This window comes from Stylophora pistillata, chromosome 3 (genome assembly GCF_964205215.1).
Source record: "Stylophora pistillata chromosome 3, jaStyPist1.2, whole genome shotgun sequence".
NCBI lineage: Eukaryota > Metazoa > Cnidaria > Anthozoa > Scleractinia > Pocilloporidae > Stylophora > Stylophora pistillata.
In genome coordinates this window covers 43,476,480-43,496,111 of record NC_142521.1, presented here as the reverse complement: position 1 = coordinate 43,496,111, position 19,632 = coordinate 43,476,480, and the positions used below count along the sequence as shown (strand labels likewise).

The window sequence follows — 19,632 nt, the reverse complement described above, 5'->3', positions numbered from 1 at the left end:
CAGGGTTACCTTCCCCCCCTGCCAACCAGTACTCATATTTACGCCTGGAAAAAGTGAGGCACTTTGAGCTTACAGTATCTTGCCCAAGAACGTAATGAAATACCCCAACACTAGACACCAAAACTGGACTGATGTCGAGTCCAGTACACCAACCATTGAGCCACCATGCCTCCTCCTCTGATCCTTATGATTAGACCGTAGTGAATGGGGTCAATTGTGATTAGGGTGGAACCCTCATAACATTGTGTAACCAATAGCGACTTAAGGCAACTTAAGGTGACTTAAGGCGACTTAAGGCGACTTAAGACAACTTACGGTTCCAGAGTAGGCCTCTTAACATTAGTGGTTGCTGTTAAGGTGTGTTCTATCCTCTAACTATCTTTGACCTCATACAAAATCATCCAACCCAACGAAATGAATATTAATAGATTTAAAGAAATCAAAGCTCTAAAATAGAATGCTCTTTGTTATATGCCGCAGGAGCATTCCGACACGAAATGCATATTACAAGAAAATTTTCTTTAAAAAGTCTCTAGGTCTCTGTTGTCTAACTATCGGGGCATTTCACCTCTTGATGTGCTTTCTAAATTATTAGAAAGGCAATTTGTATTGAGATCTTAGGTAGTATATTCCCTTATATTATGCAATGACAGCATAGCTTTTTGCCACGTAGATCAGATCAACTGTGTCTCAATTAACCTAAGCTAAAAGTAGTTCGCCTATTCGTAAAGGCTCTTGAAATGAGACAACAGGCGGATGTCATTTATCTCATTCATGTCATTTTCCCTCAAAAAAAAATTGTTTAAGCTTGAGTGCCTTAGTATCAAGATCACGTTTGGAATATATTGTCAGCTGCGTAGTGTGGGTCACCCTACACAAAAATAAATATTGCTAACTTAGAACAAATCCAACGCAGGGCCAGGAGATTCATTCTCGGCAAGGAATATATTGAATACGAGTGCCTTAGTAAATTAAATTTACCACCTTCACAACATCGAAGGGTAATCCATGGTTTAGTATTCATTTTTTAATGTATAAGAACATACATGATTTAGACATTTTTAACTAGGTATCGTTTCGCCCTTGTAACAAACTTCTGTAAAATATTGATTTGTAAATAATCAGGGCGGCCCGCTTATTTAAATGAATCTTGTATTCTGTTTTAAGTTGTCCTCAAATCAATTGAATTGACTTGTTCAATGTAATTAATTTGGAAATTGTATCAAAGAATAAAGATTTAATGCGATATTTTCGCTGGTGTTTCAATATTTGTCAAACTCAAACGGTTTTCTTAGACATTTTCCCAGACGAAGGGGAATTGGCACACTAGTGTCACAAAGATAATATTTTGAAAGCACAGAGCAGGGAATAGAAGGCCTCTAACAGTCAAATCCAAAATGCTTGTGAAGTGAGAATATGGGCGCAAGAAACTAGGCAATCTACGACGTGAAAGTTAAAGCTTAGGATAGTTCATGCAAATTTTGAAACTCGTCTTAATTTCTTGGAAGGTTTTTTTTTTTTTTGCTTAAACTTAATCAAGATGAAATACATAGCAAACATAAACAAAAAGGAAACTGAGAAGGTTTTCCAGAAATGCAGTAGTTTACAGTTACAATTAATTTGTTAAAATCAGAAACATCATATTCGATGACCTCGTGTGTCGGCGTCAGTATAATTTAGGGTGCAAACGTTTTAAGTAATCACTTGTCTGTTTCTCGAGAAGCTTTATTTTGAACAACTTGACAATCAAGGACTGTTTCGATCACGTCTGTTGACGCCAATCTTAATGCCATTTAATTTTTTAAAGAAGCTGCATAAAGAGCCTAGCGGCGAAAAGTTGAAAACCTTGGAGAAAGATGATTTGTGCGACAAACAAATCAACGCATTGACGTCAATTTGTATTCTTGTGGTTTGCATAGAGGCTGATTGAGACAAGGCTTTGCGAACGAGGTGAAGTCTAAAGTTGATGAGAATTCCGGTACAAGCGTCTGTACTCTATTCTTCAGCCTCAAACTTCCACTTAATTGGGCTCTTTTACTATTCTCTTTTACTACTAGAGGAATTCCTCACACAGGACTTGAATCAATTTTGCATGAGAAACTTGGAAGTATTTCAAATACTGTTGTCATTCAGTTCTCTTGTTTTCAATACAACAATGCTGGAGGGTTTCACTCATGGAATACACAACAAAATTTTGAAAGCCACTAGTTTAATTTTTAGCCCAAAAAGACTTAGTTCCAATATTTGTTAAACGTGAATATGCTTCATTTCCTCGTGAGTGTAAATTCAATTAAATCTTGTGTTGATTTGACAATCCTACTAAAATCCAATCTCTAATAAAACTGAGTGATCCATGTAAGATCGAGGTCTGTATTGAGCGTTTTATTTCTTTCTAAAGTATGTCGAACGTATCCTCAGAGCTGATTCCCGGCGGGGAGCCGATACTGGAATAAACTTTAAACTAACAAGGTTACAAATTAAAGCAACTAACAGCAAACTTCTAGAAATGTTACCAAGACGCTCGTAGAGAGTAGACCATAACCAGGTTATCATCTCTGTCTCGTCTTCATTGAAATAATAGGCGTCTGGTAGTGGAAGTAAGTACTAAAGGAATTGCGGCTAGTTTTGACAATAATATGTGGATTATAATTTTGTTAAAGCAGCATTATAGACACACGTGAGAAGAGAAGCTGTTTGTGAGGAAGACAACTATAAGAACGAGAACCGTGTTGTAACTCTCGGTTTCCTATATGAGTATTTTTGTGTGTGAGTGTTTGGTTTGTGAGTTTATATGCACTGTTGAAGCAGAATAACCGCCTCCCGGTAAGCTCAATGGATAGTGCGCTGGACTGTTGTGCGGGAGGTCGAGGGTTCGAGCCCCGGCCGGACCAACACTCAAGGTCTTAAAATAATTGAGAAGAATTTGCTACCTTTCTATAACATCAAGAAATAGTTAGATATTCTAGTCTTCTCGGATAGGGAGGATTAAATGGGGGTCCCGTCTCCTGCAGGGTTGGGATAGGAGACGTTAATTTCCCACACACGAGATTGCTGTGTGATGGATGTCCTCCCCTGGGATGGGATGGGTGGGAAGGTGAGATCGATAGACTGAAGCGGCTGCCAGAGGCGCCTGATATGCTGACGTCTGTTCTCAACCTTACACTGCACCCGTAATTCATCCTCTGGGCTGCAAGTGGTCAGCTATAAACTATATTCATATATTCATATTCAGTAAAGTATTGCAGCAGTATTAAAGTCAATACTTGGTGAATGTCATTCAAAACTGTTACCAAAATGACAAATTTTATTTACTTCTCTTTCTATATCACTCGTTTGCAGATGAAAAGATAAATACTTTTATTATATACATAAAGAGATTTACGCGCCAAAAAGCATCGCGATAAAAATAGTCTCTTCGCGCTAGAGGAGCCAGCTGATTGGTCATACGATTTTTTTTCACTGGTGAAAAAGGACGTATCGACGCTCTGATTGGCTATATCATTATTTTCACAAGTGAACAAAACCGTGTCGCTCGCTCGCTCGCCGCTCTTCTTGACTGACAAATTGCACATTTCTAAGAGCTTAGGCGCATTTTTCCTTAGAAAGATGGCTTCAAATCAGACTAACCGTTTTCAGAGCCTAGATTCATCAGTAGAAGAGTTCATAGACGGACAGGAAAATGAAAACACTAGGAAAAAGACCAAACACGATGTCGCTCTGTTCCACGAATTTCTTGTTTTGAAAGGCGAAACAAAAACAAAAATATTAAGTCTCGGGTTTTCACTTCTTTATTTCAAATTTTGAACTTCCATAGAACTATTTCGACATATTTTCAGGATTTCTTAATTGATTCTACCTAGTTCTGCATTTTAACGGCATTTTCGCTTGATAATTTAGATGTAAAGAAGTATTTTACAAGGAAGCCATTTCAGTGCAACTCCCGAACAGCGGCTTGACCGCGCGTTGCTTTCCTTTGTAAGAAAATAAAGATATGTTTATCTCTGAGTTCTGTTTGCTTATGAATCTCGGTATGTATATAATAAATAAGTTATTTCATAGTTAGTTCGCTTGTACGATTTTTATACACTCTTTGTGTAAAACAAACGAACGAGCGGAGCGAGTGAGTTTGTTTTACACAACTTGTGAATAAAAATCGTACGGCATATGGTATTTCGTAGACTGGACTGGACTGGGCTGGACTAATAAAACGCAGACTAGTAAAACGCGGACTAGCAAAACGAGGACTAGTAAAACGCGGAGTAGTAAAACGCGGACTAGTACAACGCGGACTAGTACAACGCGGACTAGTACAACGCGGACTAATAAAACGCGGACTAGTAAACGCGGACTTAACAACAACAACAACAAAAAAACAATTTCATACGAAGGCGATCACAAGACTTAATGGCGAGCCAATTTAGTGAGTGACCAATTTAGTGAATCCCTGTTTGACCTTTAAGCTACACATGGGTTTGACATGCACAGATACAAACGAAGTAATAAGTTTAGGCTAAGAAAGAATTTTATTCAGCACCAGTTCAAAATCCTAAAATACACTTTCGTTGTGAATTTCACGGCAGAAACGCATAAATTCGATGAATAAAAGTCGCATTAAATCTCCTTGTGTCTAGGTAGAAAGAGTCTCATTGACTTCAGCTTTTCGGTGGAAGAATAACCGATTTACACACGCCGTTCCAGAAAACAAACAAGCAGACTGACGACTCCAAAACATATTTGCATTCACTTACAATTTGACTTTCCGTGACATTTTAAAACGGAACAGAGGTAAATCTTCCAAGATTAATCGTCGTTGGAAATAAAAAATACTTTTCGTAAGATCTCTGTTTTTCTCTTTACGAGAAAATCGTCGCATGATCAGTTAACTCGTGTGTGTTTGTCACACAAGTACTGCTGTTTCTTCAAATGGGTATGCTTCAATTGACAGGTGTCACATCGTGACAGTTACTTTTCCAAAAAATGTTTGAAAATTTGTTCGGAAGCCTTTTAACTACCTTTACAAATAAAAATCTTTCGTAGAAAGTTTTCTCTTTAATTTGAAGACCCCGAATGATTTAGGGCTACAATTACGAGTTTAATTACGGGAATATCCTCCTTGAACTTAACAATTTGATAGCGAGTGAGTTATAAAGAAAACAAATGTTATTCAAATTTAATTTGAATAACCCGAAGGATTTAGGGCTACAATTACGAGTTTAATTACGGGAATATCCTCCTTGAACTTAACAATTTGATTGCGAGTGAGTTATAAAGAAAACAAATGTTATTCAAATTAAAGAGAAAACTTTCGCCGAAAGATTTTTATTTGTAAAAACAGAGATCTTACGAAACCGCGGCGGCAAGTTATTTTAATTTACATTTGGAACTCAACGCTACTTTTATGCGTTATGTTGGAGTTTGAGGTCTGGCGCCCTATGAGACGGTAAACACATTCAGCCATTTTCGAAATTATAATCAAAAGTAGAAACTCATTTTTTAATCGACGTCTTTCGTGGCGTTGCCGTCCTGACTGCTTAAAGTCCCCAAAAGATTGCTGCGGCTCTTTCTGAATCGTTATCCGGTTTTTGTGCATACAGTTCAATATCTGTACCCGTTTTTTGGACCAAATCAGCTGAGATATAATTTCCTGTTCGGCAATACCTAGCTATGTGAATTAAAAGAGAAATACCTCCACTTCGAACCAAAAATTACTCGCTCAATGATTCTTCTGAGAAAAATGATGCGGCTTTCCACATTTCATTTAAGTAAATAACTGCAAAATTTACCTGAGTGGCGGCCGGTTTGTTGACAAGCTCCACTATGTTCATGTGCGCTGAAATCGAGGCCTCTTTTTCCTTTTTGCCCGAAATTGATTGAACTCTGAGCTGCGCTTGGTTTTCTGCAAAATTTCGTTTTCGTTCTTTCAGACGAGATTGTGTGAGCCAATTGACTTGTCGCTTCTTCGCAAAGTTAATCACGGTGTGGCGGACCACGATCGTTGTAAGTTTTAGGCTTGTCTTCGGCCAACTCAAGCAATTTAAAAAATCAATTATCCGCTTCTAAAATTTCTAACACATGGCTTGCAAGTTCTGTTTGATAACTCATATGAATGTGTCAACTGAAAATCAAGCTCAGTACACGGCACATAACTTATACAAAGTTTTGTTCGCAAAGTCGTGAAAGTCGGGGCCATTGTATTTTTCTTTTGGGGATCAAAAAATACATTTTACCGTTGATAAGTAACTTATTTTCCCATATCGGAGTACCAGCCCTATTTTTCAAATTCTGCATTCCTCGTTTTGCAAATTTCCTTTGGATTTAAATTTTTTTTAACTGCTTTATTTGGTGTATCACTGCGCCGTTCCAGCCTCGATCGTGAGTATTCTGTTTTAGTACATGATACGCTTGTCAGTTTAGACGAATTAAGGGTTCCATTTCATTCCATTTGATTGGTCCGTCAAGTGTGACATGTCGGAGATGTCAAGCAATCTGGGCAGGTGGTTTATCTACCCCCCCCACCCCCATTTGTCACTCGTCCCAAACCTTCCACCCGTCCAATATGCGCATACTTTTATGGCTTTAGTTATCTGTCTGTTTCATCCTATCTACATTTAAATAGTCTTTGTTAATTAAATTACCGTCTACCCATAAATTCAATAGGAAGAATGTAAGAGAACTCATTTTATTCAAAGGTCGTGGACGCAGAGCATCTCAGGAAATTCTGTTCTTAATTTCAAAGAAGATGCTTACCTTGTGGCCGAAATTCTCACTCGTTGACAAAATAACCAAGATAAACGTATCCCGACTCAAATCGATGCAGAAGATTACGCTAGGGGCACGAGTTGTTGGAGATAGAGGGCAAATATTTGAGTCGCACGCCCACTTCATCGCTGATAAACATGGCCAGGTTGATGTTTGTCGTGACCCGTCTGTGGGTGGATCCTACAACGGAGTCTCAGCCATGGGACTGTTATGGAGCATGAAACCAGCACCAGGGCAGAGAAAAGGAATTCGACTGATGAAATTTGATGTCACTAAGCCTTACAATATCGCCCTAAACTGTTTTGATGGTCACATAAATCCGCAGGAATCAAGCTCTTTGGTGTCATTGTCAAGCAAAACGTTTGAGAAAGGATACATGGCGGATGGAGTGAAGAGAATTCCTGTGAGAGAAGGAAGAATCCATGGAACCCTTTTTATTCCTCCGGATGATGGACCTTTTCCAGGTGAGTAGCGAAAGTTTGACATTTATTCTAAAAAACCTCGTTAGTCATTTATCGCGCGCTGGAAACCCCCCATAAAATCTTTCCGTGATGCATGGTGATATTGAAAGAATAAAGAGATGCAAGATGTAGTGTTTTTCAATGGTTTTAACAAAAAAAGGAATTCACTGGGTAGCAACGGAATCCTCTTTTGGGTTTTATAGGTGTACGCATGTTTCGTGATCTCTTAAATGTGACTACGGTGTCGGACGTAAATCGTTCAGGTTTTTACCACGAATCACTCTTTCGATGGATTGCCTCTGTGCATCCTACAGGTCGGAATTTTGAAAACACTTTGTGCTCAGCTATTTTAACAGATCGACAGAGATAAATTGCATTTATCATGCGCTGGAAACCTAAAAAAAAAATCTTTCCGTGACGCAAGGTAATCTTGAAAGAATAAAGAGATGTAAGATGTAGTGTTTTCAATAGTTTTAATAACTTTCATTAACGAAGGTATTCCTAAACTATCTTAGTTGTTTCAGTCTCCTTACGAGGCTCATTTTTCTTCTCTTTGTAATCCCAACCTTAACTCTCATAGCAGAAATTCTCTTTCTCGCTGAAAAAGGGCAGCACAGACGTTGGGCTAATTTCGCGATAACAGCAGAATTTACATAAAGGAAACAGTCACAAGGAAACATCACTTAAAAGAAACGAGACCCTTACATCGTGGCTCATTTCCCCTTTGGCCATGGTTTCCGCGCATCAGTTGATTTTACATTGCCTGATGCTTTGGCTTTCTGTTGGAAAGGAGTGTTAACATAGCATCTAAAAGTATTTCATTCTTGAAAACTATTGATGCAATGGAAGGATACTATTGAGGTAAAACAAAACTAAACCTGAAAGACGTGAGACGCACGAGAGACAGAAAAAAAATCTCTCTTAACACTAGTGTGTATTGTTAAGATTTGTTGTAGCCTCTGGTAATATTTCAATTATCATTGACGTTATTGAAACAAACTCTAGGCTAACAAGGTCACAAATTAGCTAACAGCAACCTTCTAAAAATAATGTTACCAAGACGCTCGTGAAGGAATTTGCTATTGACGTCCTACATCATCATCCAACACAACGAAATGAATATTAATAGAATTAAAGAAATCAAAGCTCTAAAATAGAATTCTTTTTTTATATATGCCGTACGAGCATTCCTAGCACATTACACGAAAATTTGCTTTAAAAAGTCTCTAGACCTCTAGTGTCTAATTATCGGGGTATTTCACTTTTTGATGCACTTTCTAAATTATTGGAAAGGCAAGTTTAGTACTGAGATCTTTGGTAATATATACCTTTATATTACGCAATGATAACATAGCTTTTTGCCAGGCTGATAGGAGATCAACCGTGTCTCAATTAACCCAAGTAGTTCACCACTTTGCTAGGGCTCTTGAAATGAGACAACAGGTAGATGTTATTTATCTCATTTATGTCATTTTCCCACGAAAAATCAGAAACATCGTATTCGATGACCTGGGTCGGCGTAAGTTTATTTTAGGGTGCGGACGTTTTACGTCTTCACTTGTCTGTTTCTTGAGTAGCTTTATTTTGAACAACTTGACAATTGAGGACGAATTTGATCATATCTGTTGACGCCAATCTTAATGCCATTTAGTTTTTTCTTAAGAAGCTGCATAAAGAGCCCAGCAGCGAAAAGTTGAAAACCTTGGAGTAAGATGATTTGTGCGACAAACAAATCAACACATTGACGTCAATTTGTATTCTTGTGGTTTGCATAGAGGTTGCTTGAGTCAAGGCTTTGCAAACGAGGTGAAGTCTAAAGCTGATGAGAATTGCGGTACACGCGTCCGTACCCTATTCTTCAGCCTCAAAAACTTCCAGAAATTATTACCTGATTATCTACCCCTTGGGCTCTTTTACTACTAGAGGAATTGCTCACACATGGCTTGAATCAATTTTGCACGATAAACTTGGAAGTATTTCAACTACTATTGTCATTCAGCTGTGTTGTTTTCAATACAATAATGTTTGCCTGAGGGTTTCACTCATGTTATACACACCAAAACTTTGAAAGCCATTAGTGTAATTTTGGAAGTATTTCAAATACTATTGTCATTCAGGTGTCTTGTTTTCAATACAATAATGTTTGTCTGAGGGTTTCACTCATGTTATACACACCTAAACTTTGAAAGCCATTAGTGTAATTTTGGAAGTATTTCAAATACTATTGTCATTTAGCTGTCTTGTTTTCAATGCAATAATGTTGGAGGGTTTCACTCATGTTATACACACCAAAACTTTGAAAGCCATTAGTGTAATTTTGGAAGTATTTCAAGTACTATTGTCATTCAGCTGTCTTTTTTTCAATACAATAATGATCAATAATGTTTGTCTGAGGGTTTCACTCATGTTATACACACTTAAACTTTGAAAGCCATTAGTGTAATTTTGGAAGTATTTCAAATACTATTGTCATTTAGCTGTCTTGTTTTCAATGCAATAATGTTGGAGGGTTTCACTCATGTTATACACACCAAAACTTTGAAAGCCATTAGTGTAATTTTTAGCCTAAAAAACTTAGTTTCAATATTGGTTCAGTGTGAATATGTCTCATTTCTTCTTGACTGTAAATTCAGTTAAATCGTGTGTTGATTTGACAATCCTCTTAAAATCTAATACTTAACAAAACTGAGTGATCCGTATAAGATCGAGGTCTGTATTGAGCGTTTCAATTTCTTTCTAAGACATGTCGAACGTTTCGTCAGGGCTGGTTCCCGGCAGGAAGTATATTGGAATAAACTTTAAGCTAACAAGGTTACAAAGCAGCTAACAGCACCCTTCTAGATATGTTATCAAGACGCTCGTGAAGGAACTTGCTATCGCGCATCCGACATTTTGAGCTGTTTAAAGTTGGTGAGCGTCTCATAGTTTTTGCCGCCTTTCTTTAGTCTTCTTAAGTCTTACAATCAGTCTTACAATCAGTCTTACAATCATACGATTTTCGCTGCTGATATTTGACATATCTTGAACTGAGTTAGTCAATGTTATCTTTGCAGGAGTGATAGATCTGCTCGGTACTATAGGTGGATTAGTGGAATTTAAGGCTTCGCTGTTGGCATCTCATGGATTCGCTACTCTTGCGTTAGCCTACATTGATTATGATCAACCATTGTCTCCATCTTCAATAAACTTGGATTACTTTCAAGAAGCTGCTAACTGGCTTGTAAGTCACCCTAAAGTCCTTCCACATGGTATAGGCATGCACACCATTTGTTATGGGTCATGGATTGCGCTGTTGATGGCAAGCTATCAGATCGCAGCAATAAAGGCCATTGTTGCTATTTCACCTTTGGTAATCGCCTACCATCACCCTTTCCAATTAAAAGGGAGAGTCTCTGATATGATCCCCCTTAACACTAGCGAAGTGTTGTCTTCAGAGAAAGGTAGCATCTGGCGTTTTGCTCTATCAACTGACATCGACGGCATGAATCCAACAGTCTCCAAATACTCAGCTATAACACCAGTTGAGAACATCAATTGCCCAGTGATGCTGGTTTCTGGAACTGACGACTTGAACATCCCCGCCGAATTTGCGGTAAAGTTCATTGTTGATCGCTTGAAGGAGAATGGAAAAGAGCATTTGTGCACTAATCTGCATTATCCCCAAGCAGGACATCTCATCGAGCCACCTTACTCCCCTCTTTGTGATTCCTCTTACAACAAATCTTCTAAAGATTTGGGTGGTGACTCTTACATAGCGTGGGGAGGGGAGACTGGTGCACATGCCAGAGCACAAGAAGACTCCTGGTCAAAGATTTTGCAATTTCTGCGAAAACATCTCCAACAAGACACAGAGAGTGAGGATGAAGAATACTGAAGTGCTAAACTAACTCGCGTACCTGTATCGAGAAGGGATATTTACACTATTTACTGACTAATTCTACCAAAGAATAGCTTTAAAATAGGCCTTCGGGATTTTTAAAGGTGCCTGTAAGGTATCTGAATCGTATCTGAGCAACACTTTAAACAGAATTGAAAATGATAAACTAGTATCGTAGCCAAATTTGTCGAAATGCCCTCTAATATGAGAATTTTTTTTCTCAGTTCGTGAGAGGGCGGTATTCTACAAATCCTGCAATCTGATTGGTTCCGAGAGCGGGCAGTATTCTCCCTATCCGGCCCGCTCACAGCGGGCGGTATCCGTTTCGCTCGATTCACTTTGCAGAACATCAAGCTTCGTTAATAATCCTTCACAAAAAGTAACTCAGAAAGTTACAACGAGAGGTGGTTGCAGGCTAACAATTACGTTAATCAATGTGACTCTCATTCGTTAATATCTGAATTCTTCAACACAATCTGTTCGTTTTTGAAACGTTGTGCGAAGTATTTGAGTTCTTCTCTAAATACACTTTCGCCTATTCTTGCAAATCCCTTGAATTTGGACATTTCTTCCATCAATTTCTCATCAGGAACCGGAAGAATTTGATAAATAAAAGTCGCATTAAATCCCCTTATGTCTAGCTGGAAAGAGTCTCACTGACTTAAGCTTTTTTGTCGAAGAAAGACAGATTTACCACAGGCTTACCATCTTAAATATCCTTGGTTTCGGGTTTTTATGGTAATGGGTCCTGTGGCATTTACATAGCTGTTATAAATGTAGTTCAAATATATTGCCTCTAGAATTTGTCCCTAGTAGTCAGTCTTCAAAAAAAAAATCATCTCAGAATAAAGCTCAATAGTTCATTACTTGTTTGGAAGTGTTTTTTCTGCCAGAAAGCCTCAAAATCGCTCGTTTGGGGCTTTCAAAGTTCGGCGGTTAACTCAGCTTGCTCTCCATAGTTTAAAAGAAATGCGACAAGGCAGGCAGCTTAGGCATCCAGATCCGGCACACCACCTCGTACTCGAGACAGATATGTTTTACCTTCTAGGTCTTGTTTTCCCACCGAAATTCAACAGGCCACAGAAGGATTATCCAGTTGTTACGGTGACTCGGTTTTGAATCATTCCATTCAACGGTTTACGAGAAAATGGAACGCAAATTCGTAGATTTGGAGCCCTTCTGGGAATCCGGACATGAGGGGTACTCAAAGGAATTCCAAACATGCGTTAATAACCATTAAAGCAAATTCAAACTTACATATCTAACACTCGATGGGTTTGCCTGAGAATGTTTACAAAAACTATCTCGATTCTTATTGGTCGATCTTGGCTTACGACATCCGCCGGAAGTACAAAGTAGTACCTTTGGGGCCCCGACAGGGAATACAGTTTTTCACATTTTTTGTTCATCGGGTAGGGTGGCTGGGTCCGAAATTCGATAACTGAAACGCAGACTGACTCCTAGGGGCAAATTCTAGAGGCAATATATTTGAACTACATTTATAACGGCTATGTAAATGCTACAGGACCCATTACCATAGAAACCCGAAACCACGGATATTTAAGATGATAAGCCTGTGGATTTACACACACCATTGCAGAAAACGAACAAACAGACTAACAACTCAGAACACACATTTGCATTCACTTACAGATTGACTTTGCGTGACATCTTCAGACGGTACAGAGGGAAATCTTCGAAAATTAATCGTCGTTGGAAATAAACAATACTTTCTGTAAGATCTCTGAGTGTTTTTTTTTTTTTTTTTTTTTACGAGAAGGTCGCCGCATTGTCATTTAACTCGTGTGTGTTTGTCACACCAGAACTGTTGTTTATTGAAAAGCGTACGCTTTTTTTTATTCTTCAGTTGACAGGTGTGACATGGTGACAGTTACCTGTCAAAAATGTTTCAAAGTTTGCTCCGAAGCTTTTTCAGTTACATTTACAAATTAAAAATATTTCCGTGATAGCTTTCTCTTTAATTTGAATAACGTCTGTATTCTTTATCATCTACTCGCTAACAAATTGTTATCGTTATGGAGGATTTTCCCGTAATTAAACTCGTAATTATAGCCCTAAATCATTCGGGTTCTTATGGCAATCATTTTGTTAATTGTTAGAAAAAAAAAATGTTATTCACCAGCATAGGTCGGTCCGTATTGGGAAAAACTGTGCCCTCTGTCTTGAGTACCAAGACCTCGGGCACAGTTTTTCCCAATACGGACCTCCTGGCTGGTGAATAGCCCCATGAGCAGCGGTAATAGATATCAATTTTTCTGACTTTTTTTAATTTGACTACCTCTACTAAGTTTTTACTCGCAATTCATATTATAATCGTCCTTATCATCATCGTTATTGTTATCTTTTCTATCCTTATCAATCAGTCATTGCCATTCTTCTGTGGTTAATTTTTGTCGACATGTTATTAGTGGAATTTTTCTAAGATTCTAGTGTGAAACTCCGGCATAACCAGTTTATGATCTATATCTTTCTATCTCCTCTTTATTCCAATATTAGGTGTGTGATATCGGAAGTAAGTACTAAACAAACTGTTAGTTTTTACAATAATGTGTGGATTATAATTGTCTAAAAGCAGCAGCATAAGCCCACGTAAAGAAGAGAAACTTTTAGTGAGGGGGATAACTAAAAGAACCAGAAGCATATTGTAACTCTCGATTCCTGTATGAGTTTTTTTTTTTTTTTTTTTCGTATGTGCATGTGTTTGTGTGTGTGTGTTTTTGGTTTGCGAATTTACAAGCGTTGTTCAAGCACAACAAAGTATTTCAACATCTGTAAAACTCAAGTGGTATTCCTAAACAATTTCCTAAACGAAGGGGATGGGCGAGGGAAGGCCAAAGATTTGTTTACGACAAAAATTCGAATATGACAGTTTTGCTACAAGTGTTTGAGTTAGTTACTACAGTTTCCGGAAGATACTTTTACACAAGTTTTGAGCTACATAAAAGCAAATTTCTTCCTTTTAGCCGTACAAGCCATTACCTCATTGAGCCCCTCATCCAATGAATTCAGTCGCGCAGAAATCTTTAATTTCAACTTGAACTTGAGCGAAAAGTTTGCTTTGAGCTGGAACTGATGCTGAGGTTCGATATTTTTATTTTCATCTTTTTATTTCCTTGGGTTTTTTAGTTTAGTTTGGATTTTTAAAGCACCGGTGCGCTTTACTTAGTATAGTCAAATTGTTTAGTTTAGCGTTTCAATAAACAAGTAAAGCATCAAACAACAACAAACATATGAAACATATGTGTGAACTGCGGTTATGAGACGTATATGAGAACGATCCTTCGCAGTAAAGCACTATTAGAGCAATAGTGAAAATCAGACCTGAAAAAAATTTCAGGCCTGTACGCGATTCGAACCACTGACCTCTGCGATACTAGTGCAGCGCTCTACCAATTGAGCTAACAAGCCAACTGGGAGCAGGCCATCAAATTAATTCGATATAAACCCGTAGATGATAAATCAAACAACAACAAACATATGAAACATATGTGTGAACTGCGGTTATGAGACGTATATGAGAACGATCCTTCGCAGTAAAGCACTAAAGCACTGTAAAGCATCAAAATTGGCTCCGGCCATGAAAGACTGGAAACTACGTAAGCCGATAGTCAAGGGATATACATAGTATATAGCTTGCTAAGAAATGGCCGGAGGCTATCGCATACCGCTAAAAGTTTTATTTTTTCCATGCATTTCATTTTAAAGTAAAACGACATACTGAATTTCTTCGAGGAAGCTCCCACGCTTTTGTCCATGATATCAAACAAGCGTCCCCTCCTAGAATAAGTGCCCCCGCCTCCTTCCTCACCTTCTAAAATGGTAGGGGCACAAGGAAAACATGTCCCTATTGCCACAGCATTGATAACTTGAGTGTAAAGGACTGTTTAATTACGAACGCTTTCTAGATTGCTGAGGAAATATGAGTGTATACTCTTCCATTTTCTTACTGAAACAGCTATTCGTTTCAAAAAAATTTCTGTCAACCCTTTTAGCAACTTTTTCATCATGAAATCCAAGACACTGTTTATTATCATCAGGATATAATAAATATTGAATCACAAAAAACCTACAGTATCAGATCATCAAGTTTAAACGATAGAAAGGTATTCTGGAGAAAGGCTGAATTCTTGCCACTCACTTATACCTTGTGCAGTATAAATAACTTTATGAAAAGTCAACTAAACTTAAAAGAAGCTAAATTTTATCCACTTAACTTACCCAGAGTAAAAGAATGACAAAAGTGGGCCATTTCTCCAGCATAAACTTATTGATCTGTACTAGGTAGTTCCACCATGGTATTCGACCAACTGAAAACATTTCAACTTTGTAGCTCAACGAACCTACTAAAGGCGTAAATATTTATCTATCCTGAGACTTTGATAGTCTTTTTGTACATTTCTTCTTCGTCAGTTTGATGATCAACATACATGAACTACTTCTGAGCCAAGAAAAGCCTTTCACAACGAACATGTCTGCTAGAAATATATGATCACGTGACATAAGTTTTGTCTCGTGACTAAAGTGCAGGTGAGCCGTAACAACACGCACGCGAGCCTGCTGAAAAGCGTACAGTGAGATAATTAATTTATTTGTGCAACAAAAAAAAAATCATCAAAGAAATTTTAATAAATTTACTCTGAAAGCTAAACTGGGCGACCGCTTCCATGAAAACACCACGCTCGTGCTCTTCCCTCGAGGAGCACATTATCATTATGGCCTGCATTCTTTCCAATCCGTACCCACCGAAAAAGTCCACCTTGTGTCTATTGATTGGTTACCTGCTTGCATTGCGGAAAGAAATAGTAAATTCGATGTATAGTTAAGGAAATGTTTTGGTAATAGCAGATGCTATGGGCATACTTGGCGAGAGAAACCCTATAATGTCGTCCCGTTCCTAACTTCGAAGCATAAAAAGTAGTTAGCGACGCAAAGGTTGCTGGGATAATTAAAATGGCGGAGACCAGAGAACCAGTTATCCCTTGGAGAATTTCGTCGTGACTCGTTAGTCTTTGGACAGTTGTGAGGTAACAATAAATGCTTTTAAACCTGTAATAGTGCCACCAGGCTAAAGATAAAACTTGAATGCTTAGAACGTCTTGCTGACCCCATTAACAGCGGAGAAAGACCTTAGCAGGTGGTTCTCAGTATGGTATTGGAGTGTTTTGTCAAACTGAGGCAGGAGAACAACAAAGTGGTTGGGTCGCTAAAAAGGACCGAGCAATTTTGGATGCCGTTGGAAGGCATGCGACTTGTCAAGCTTTCATGCCAAAATTGACAGTGCAAGTGGCAAAAAATATGGGAGACAAGTTTACCAAGATAATAATTTTTATAATTTGCGAGGCTTTGTGAAATAATTAAATAATCAATTGATTTTTAGTTAATTATGCGGGAAATGTATTGATAGTTTGATGTAAATTATGTCTCTTTTTTTTAAATTAAAAATGTGTATCTTAATATGTATATTTTTGATAGGTTTGTTTGATGTTGGGCATATAACCCGTAATATGTTTTCCTGGGCCGGGTTGTTCAAAGCTGGGTTAAGATAACCCAGGATTAGTGTGAAATCCGATTTCAGATCTGAAAGCTTTAAAAGAAAATTCAGGACAATTCGTTTTGTCTACAATTTGATGATTGGATGCCCTCCAAAGAATAGAGAAAATTATTGTAGAAAGGCTGTTGAACAAAAAGGATAAAGAAACCCCGATTAATCAGCCTTTGAATAAGTGGGCCGTGGCTATTTATTCACTAGCTTTGACTGTATAATTCAACGATAACTGTTGTAGTAATTCTTTCTAAACATTTTGAGCTAAATTGGTTTCCTGGCTATTTATTCACTTAGTCTAGCTTTGACTTTATAATTTAACAATAACTGTTGTGGTAATTCTGTCTGATTACTTTTAGCTAAATTGGTTTGAAATCTGAATATTTTTGACTACGGTGACTTACGAGCGTACACAACTAACCAAAATGACTATTGTGTTTATTGCAAGGTATTCTGTAAATATCTTTAAGGTTTATGGAGAGACTGTTGCTAACTTTGATTTATTTACTTATTTATTTATTTACTTATATAGCGTTCTTTAACATTATAGGATGATCAAAGGCGATTTTATCACTTCAGTCAAATAAAATCACTTTAAGTCGCCTTCAGTTGCCAAAGTCGCCTTAAGTCGCCTTAAGTTTCCTTAAATCGTTTAAAGTTGCAATGTTTTTTCCGCCAGTTTTGCTTAGGTCGCCTTAAGTCACCTTAAATCGCCCAAAGTCGCCCAAAGTTACGGCGACTTAATACCCCAGGGTAGGCCTGTTAAGGGGATTTTTTTCTGTCTCACATCTGTCTTGCGTCTTTTAGGTTTAGTATTGTTTTACCTCAATAGTACCCTTGCATTGCATCAATAGTTATTTAAGAATGAAATCATTTTAGATGCTATATTAACTCTCCTCTCCAAAAGAATGCCAAAGCATCATAAAACGTTAAATCAATTCATGTGTGGAAACCATGGCGAAATGGGAAATGAGCCATGATGTAAGTTCTCGTTTTTCACTTTTAAATTGAGTTTTACTTAAAACTGTTTAATCTATGTAACTTCTGCTGTTATTGCAAAGTTAGCCCAACGTCTGTCCTACCCTTTTTCAGCGAGAAAGAGACTTAAGTCTGGGATTACAAAGAGGAGAGAAAGGAGCCTGGTTAGGGGAATGAAACAACTAAGATAGTTTAGGAATAGCTTCATTAATGAAAATTGCTCAAACCATCGGAAAAAGACACATCTTGCATCTCTTTACTCTTTTAAGATCACCTTGCATCACGGAAATATTTTTTTTAGGTTTTCAGCGCGCGATAAATGAGATTGATCGCTGCCCATCTCTTGCACAAATTTTTTTCAAAATTCCGACCTATAGGGTACACAGAGGCGATCCACTCAAAGAGTGATTGGTGGTAAAAACCTAAACGATTTATGTCCAACACCGTAGTCACATTTAAGAGATCACGACACTTGCGTACACCTGTAAAACTATAAAGCAGAATCCGGTTGCTACCCTATCAATTCCTTTTGAGTTCTAATCGACAAAAATACTATTCGAGCCTGGACTAATGGGGTTTTTTTCAGACAAAAGTCAAACTTTCGCTACTCAACGGGAAAAGGTTCATCACCCGCAGGAATTCTCTTCACTTTATCTGCCTTGTACGCTTTCTCAAACGTTTTCCTTGACAAAGGCTGCGAAGAGCTCGATTCCTGCGAAAACAGTTCAGGGCGGTGCCGTAAGGTTTAGTGTCCTATAATTCCATCGAGTAGGGTCACTTCAAAGTTTCCAGGATGTACAGATCAAACCTATTTAGATATTTCTGCAAGGAAAAGCCTTTTTTCAACTCCAAGCTGGAGACGCCACTTTGAAATTATTTCGAGATGTTTATCATATTTTGTGGCGTCACAGCCCCTTTATCCTGGGATGTACTGGGCGTAATTCACTGAATCAACGGTAAAATGTTCTCTCTTCAAAAAATAAGCTTCCTCTAATTTTCATGAAGCACCGATCACACCGTTGAAGACATTCCTGTAACTGACAGCTTTGTTTTTTCACACGCCACCCTAAAATGATTGTGAGATGTTTATCGCCTTTTGTAGTTTTCCGAAATAAACAATAGGTAGCTCCGGAAAACAGTGTGGTCACGTACTACTAATTCCGAGTAGCATTCGAAGCGATCCGAAAAATCGTCACCAAGCGTTGAACCGCCGAAGATGTTCCGAAACAAACAAAGGCAAAGAGAGAGGAATATCCGGTAAATCTCGGACATTATGGCTTCGCCTTAATAGGAGCAAGTAGCCATAAAAACAATAACAACAAAATTTTAGCGATATTCGCTAACTCCCAGCCATTTTGTTATCAAACTACTTACTACGTAAATCCCTCGACTTTCGCCTTACGTAGTTTCCAGTCTTTCTCAACCGGGGTCAATTTTGAGAAGGCTTCGAAAATGAGGCTAGATTTTTGTGGTCATAAATATTTTTACTTTGTCTCTTAAATCTTCTTTCATAGGCAAGATAACTAAGATAAATGTATAACGACTTGAATCATTCCAGATTACATCATGATAATCTTACCCTGATTAATGCTTTTTTTCTGTAACACATTAATGAGACATTCCCATGCCAAGGAATTGTATCAAGTGCGATTTAGTTCCTCGTTTCTTTTTTTGTGTTTAGCTGTAGGGAACAGCGGACAACGGTCGCACGCTCATTTCATCGCTGATAAGCCAGGTGGCTAAGTTGATGTTTGTCGTGAATCGTCTGTGGGTGTATCCTACAACCGAGGTTTAGCCAAGGGACTGTTACGGAGCAAGAAACCAGCATCAGGGCAGAGAAAAGGAATTCGATTAATGAAATCTGATGTCACTAAACCTTACATGTCGCCCTGAAACAGTTAAATCCGCAGAAATCAAGCTCTTCGCAGCCTAGCAATACTGTTTAGAAGTGGTACATGCCAGATAAAGTGAAGAGAATTCAAATTAGAGAAGGT

At 38.1% G+C, this 19,632-nt stretch overlaps 1 protein-coding gene across 1 annotated transcript; it reads left to right on the top strand.

Annotated features, from left to right (window-relative positions):
• The first annotated feature begins 6,698 nt into the window (after positions 1–6,698).
• On the top strand, positions 6,699–11,963 carry LOC111339338 (bile acid-CoA:amino acid N-acyltransferase). The gene is made up of 2 exons (XM_022945988.2): positions 6,699–7,223; positions 10,274–11,963. The coding sequence occupies exons 1-2, from the start codon at positions 6,740–6,742 to the stop codon at positions 11,092–11,094; spliced, it is 1,305 nt and encodes a 434-aa protein (XP_022801723.2). The 5' UTR covers positions 6,699–6,739; the 3' UTR covers positions 11,095–11,963.
• Positions 11,964–19,632: the final 7,669 nt, after the last annotated feature.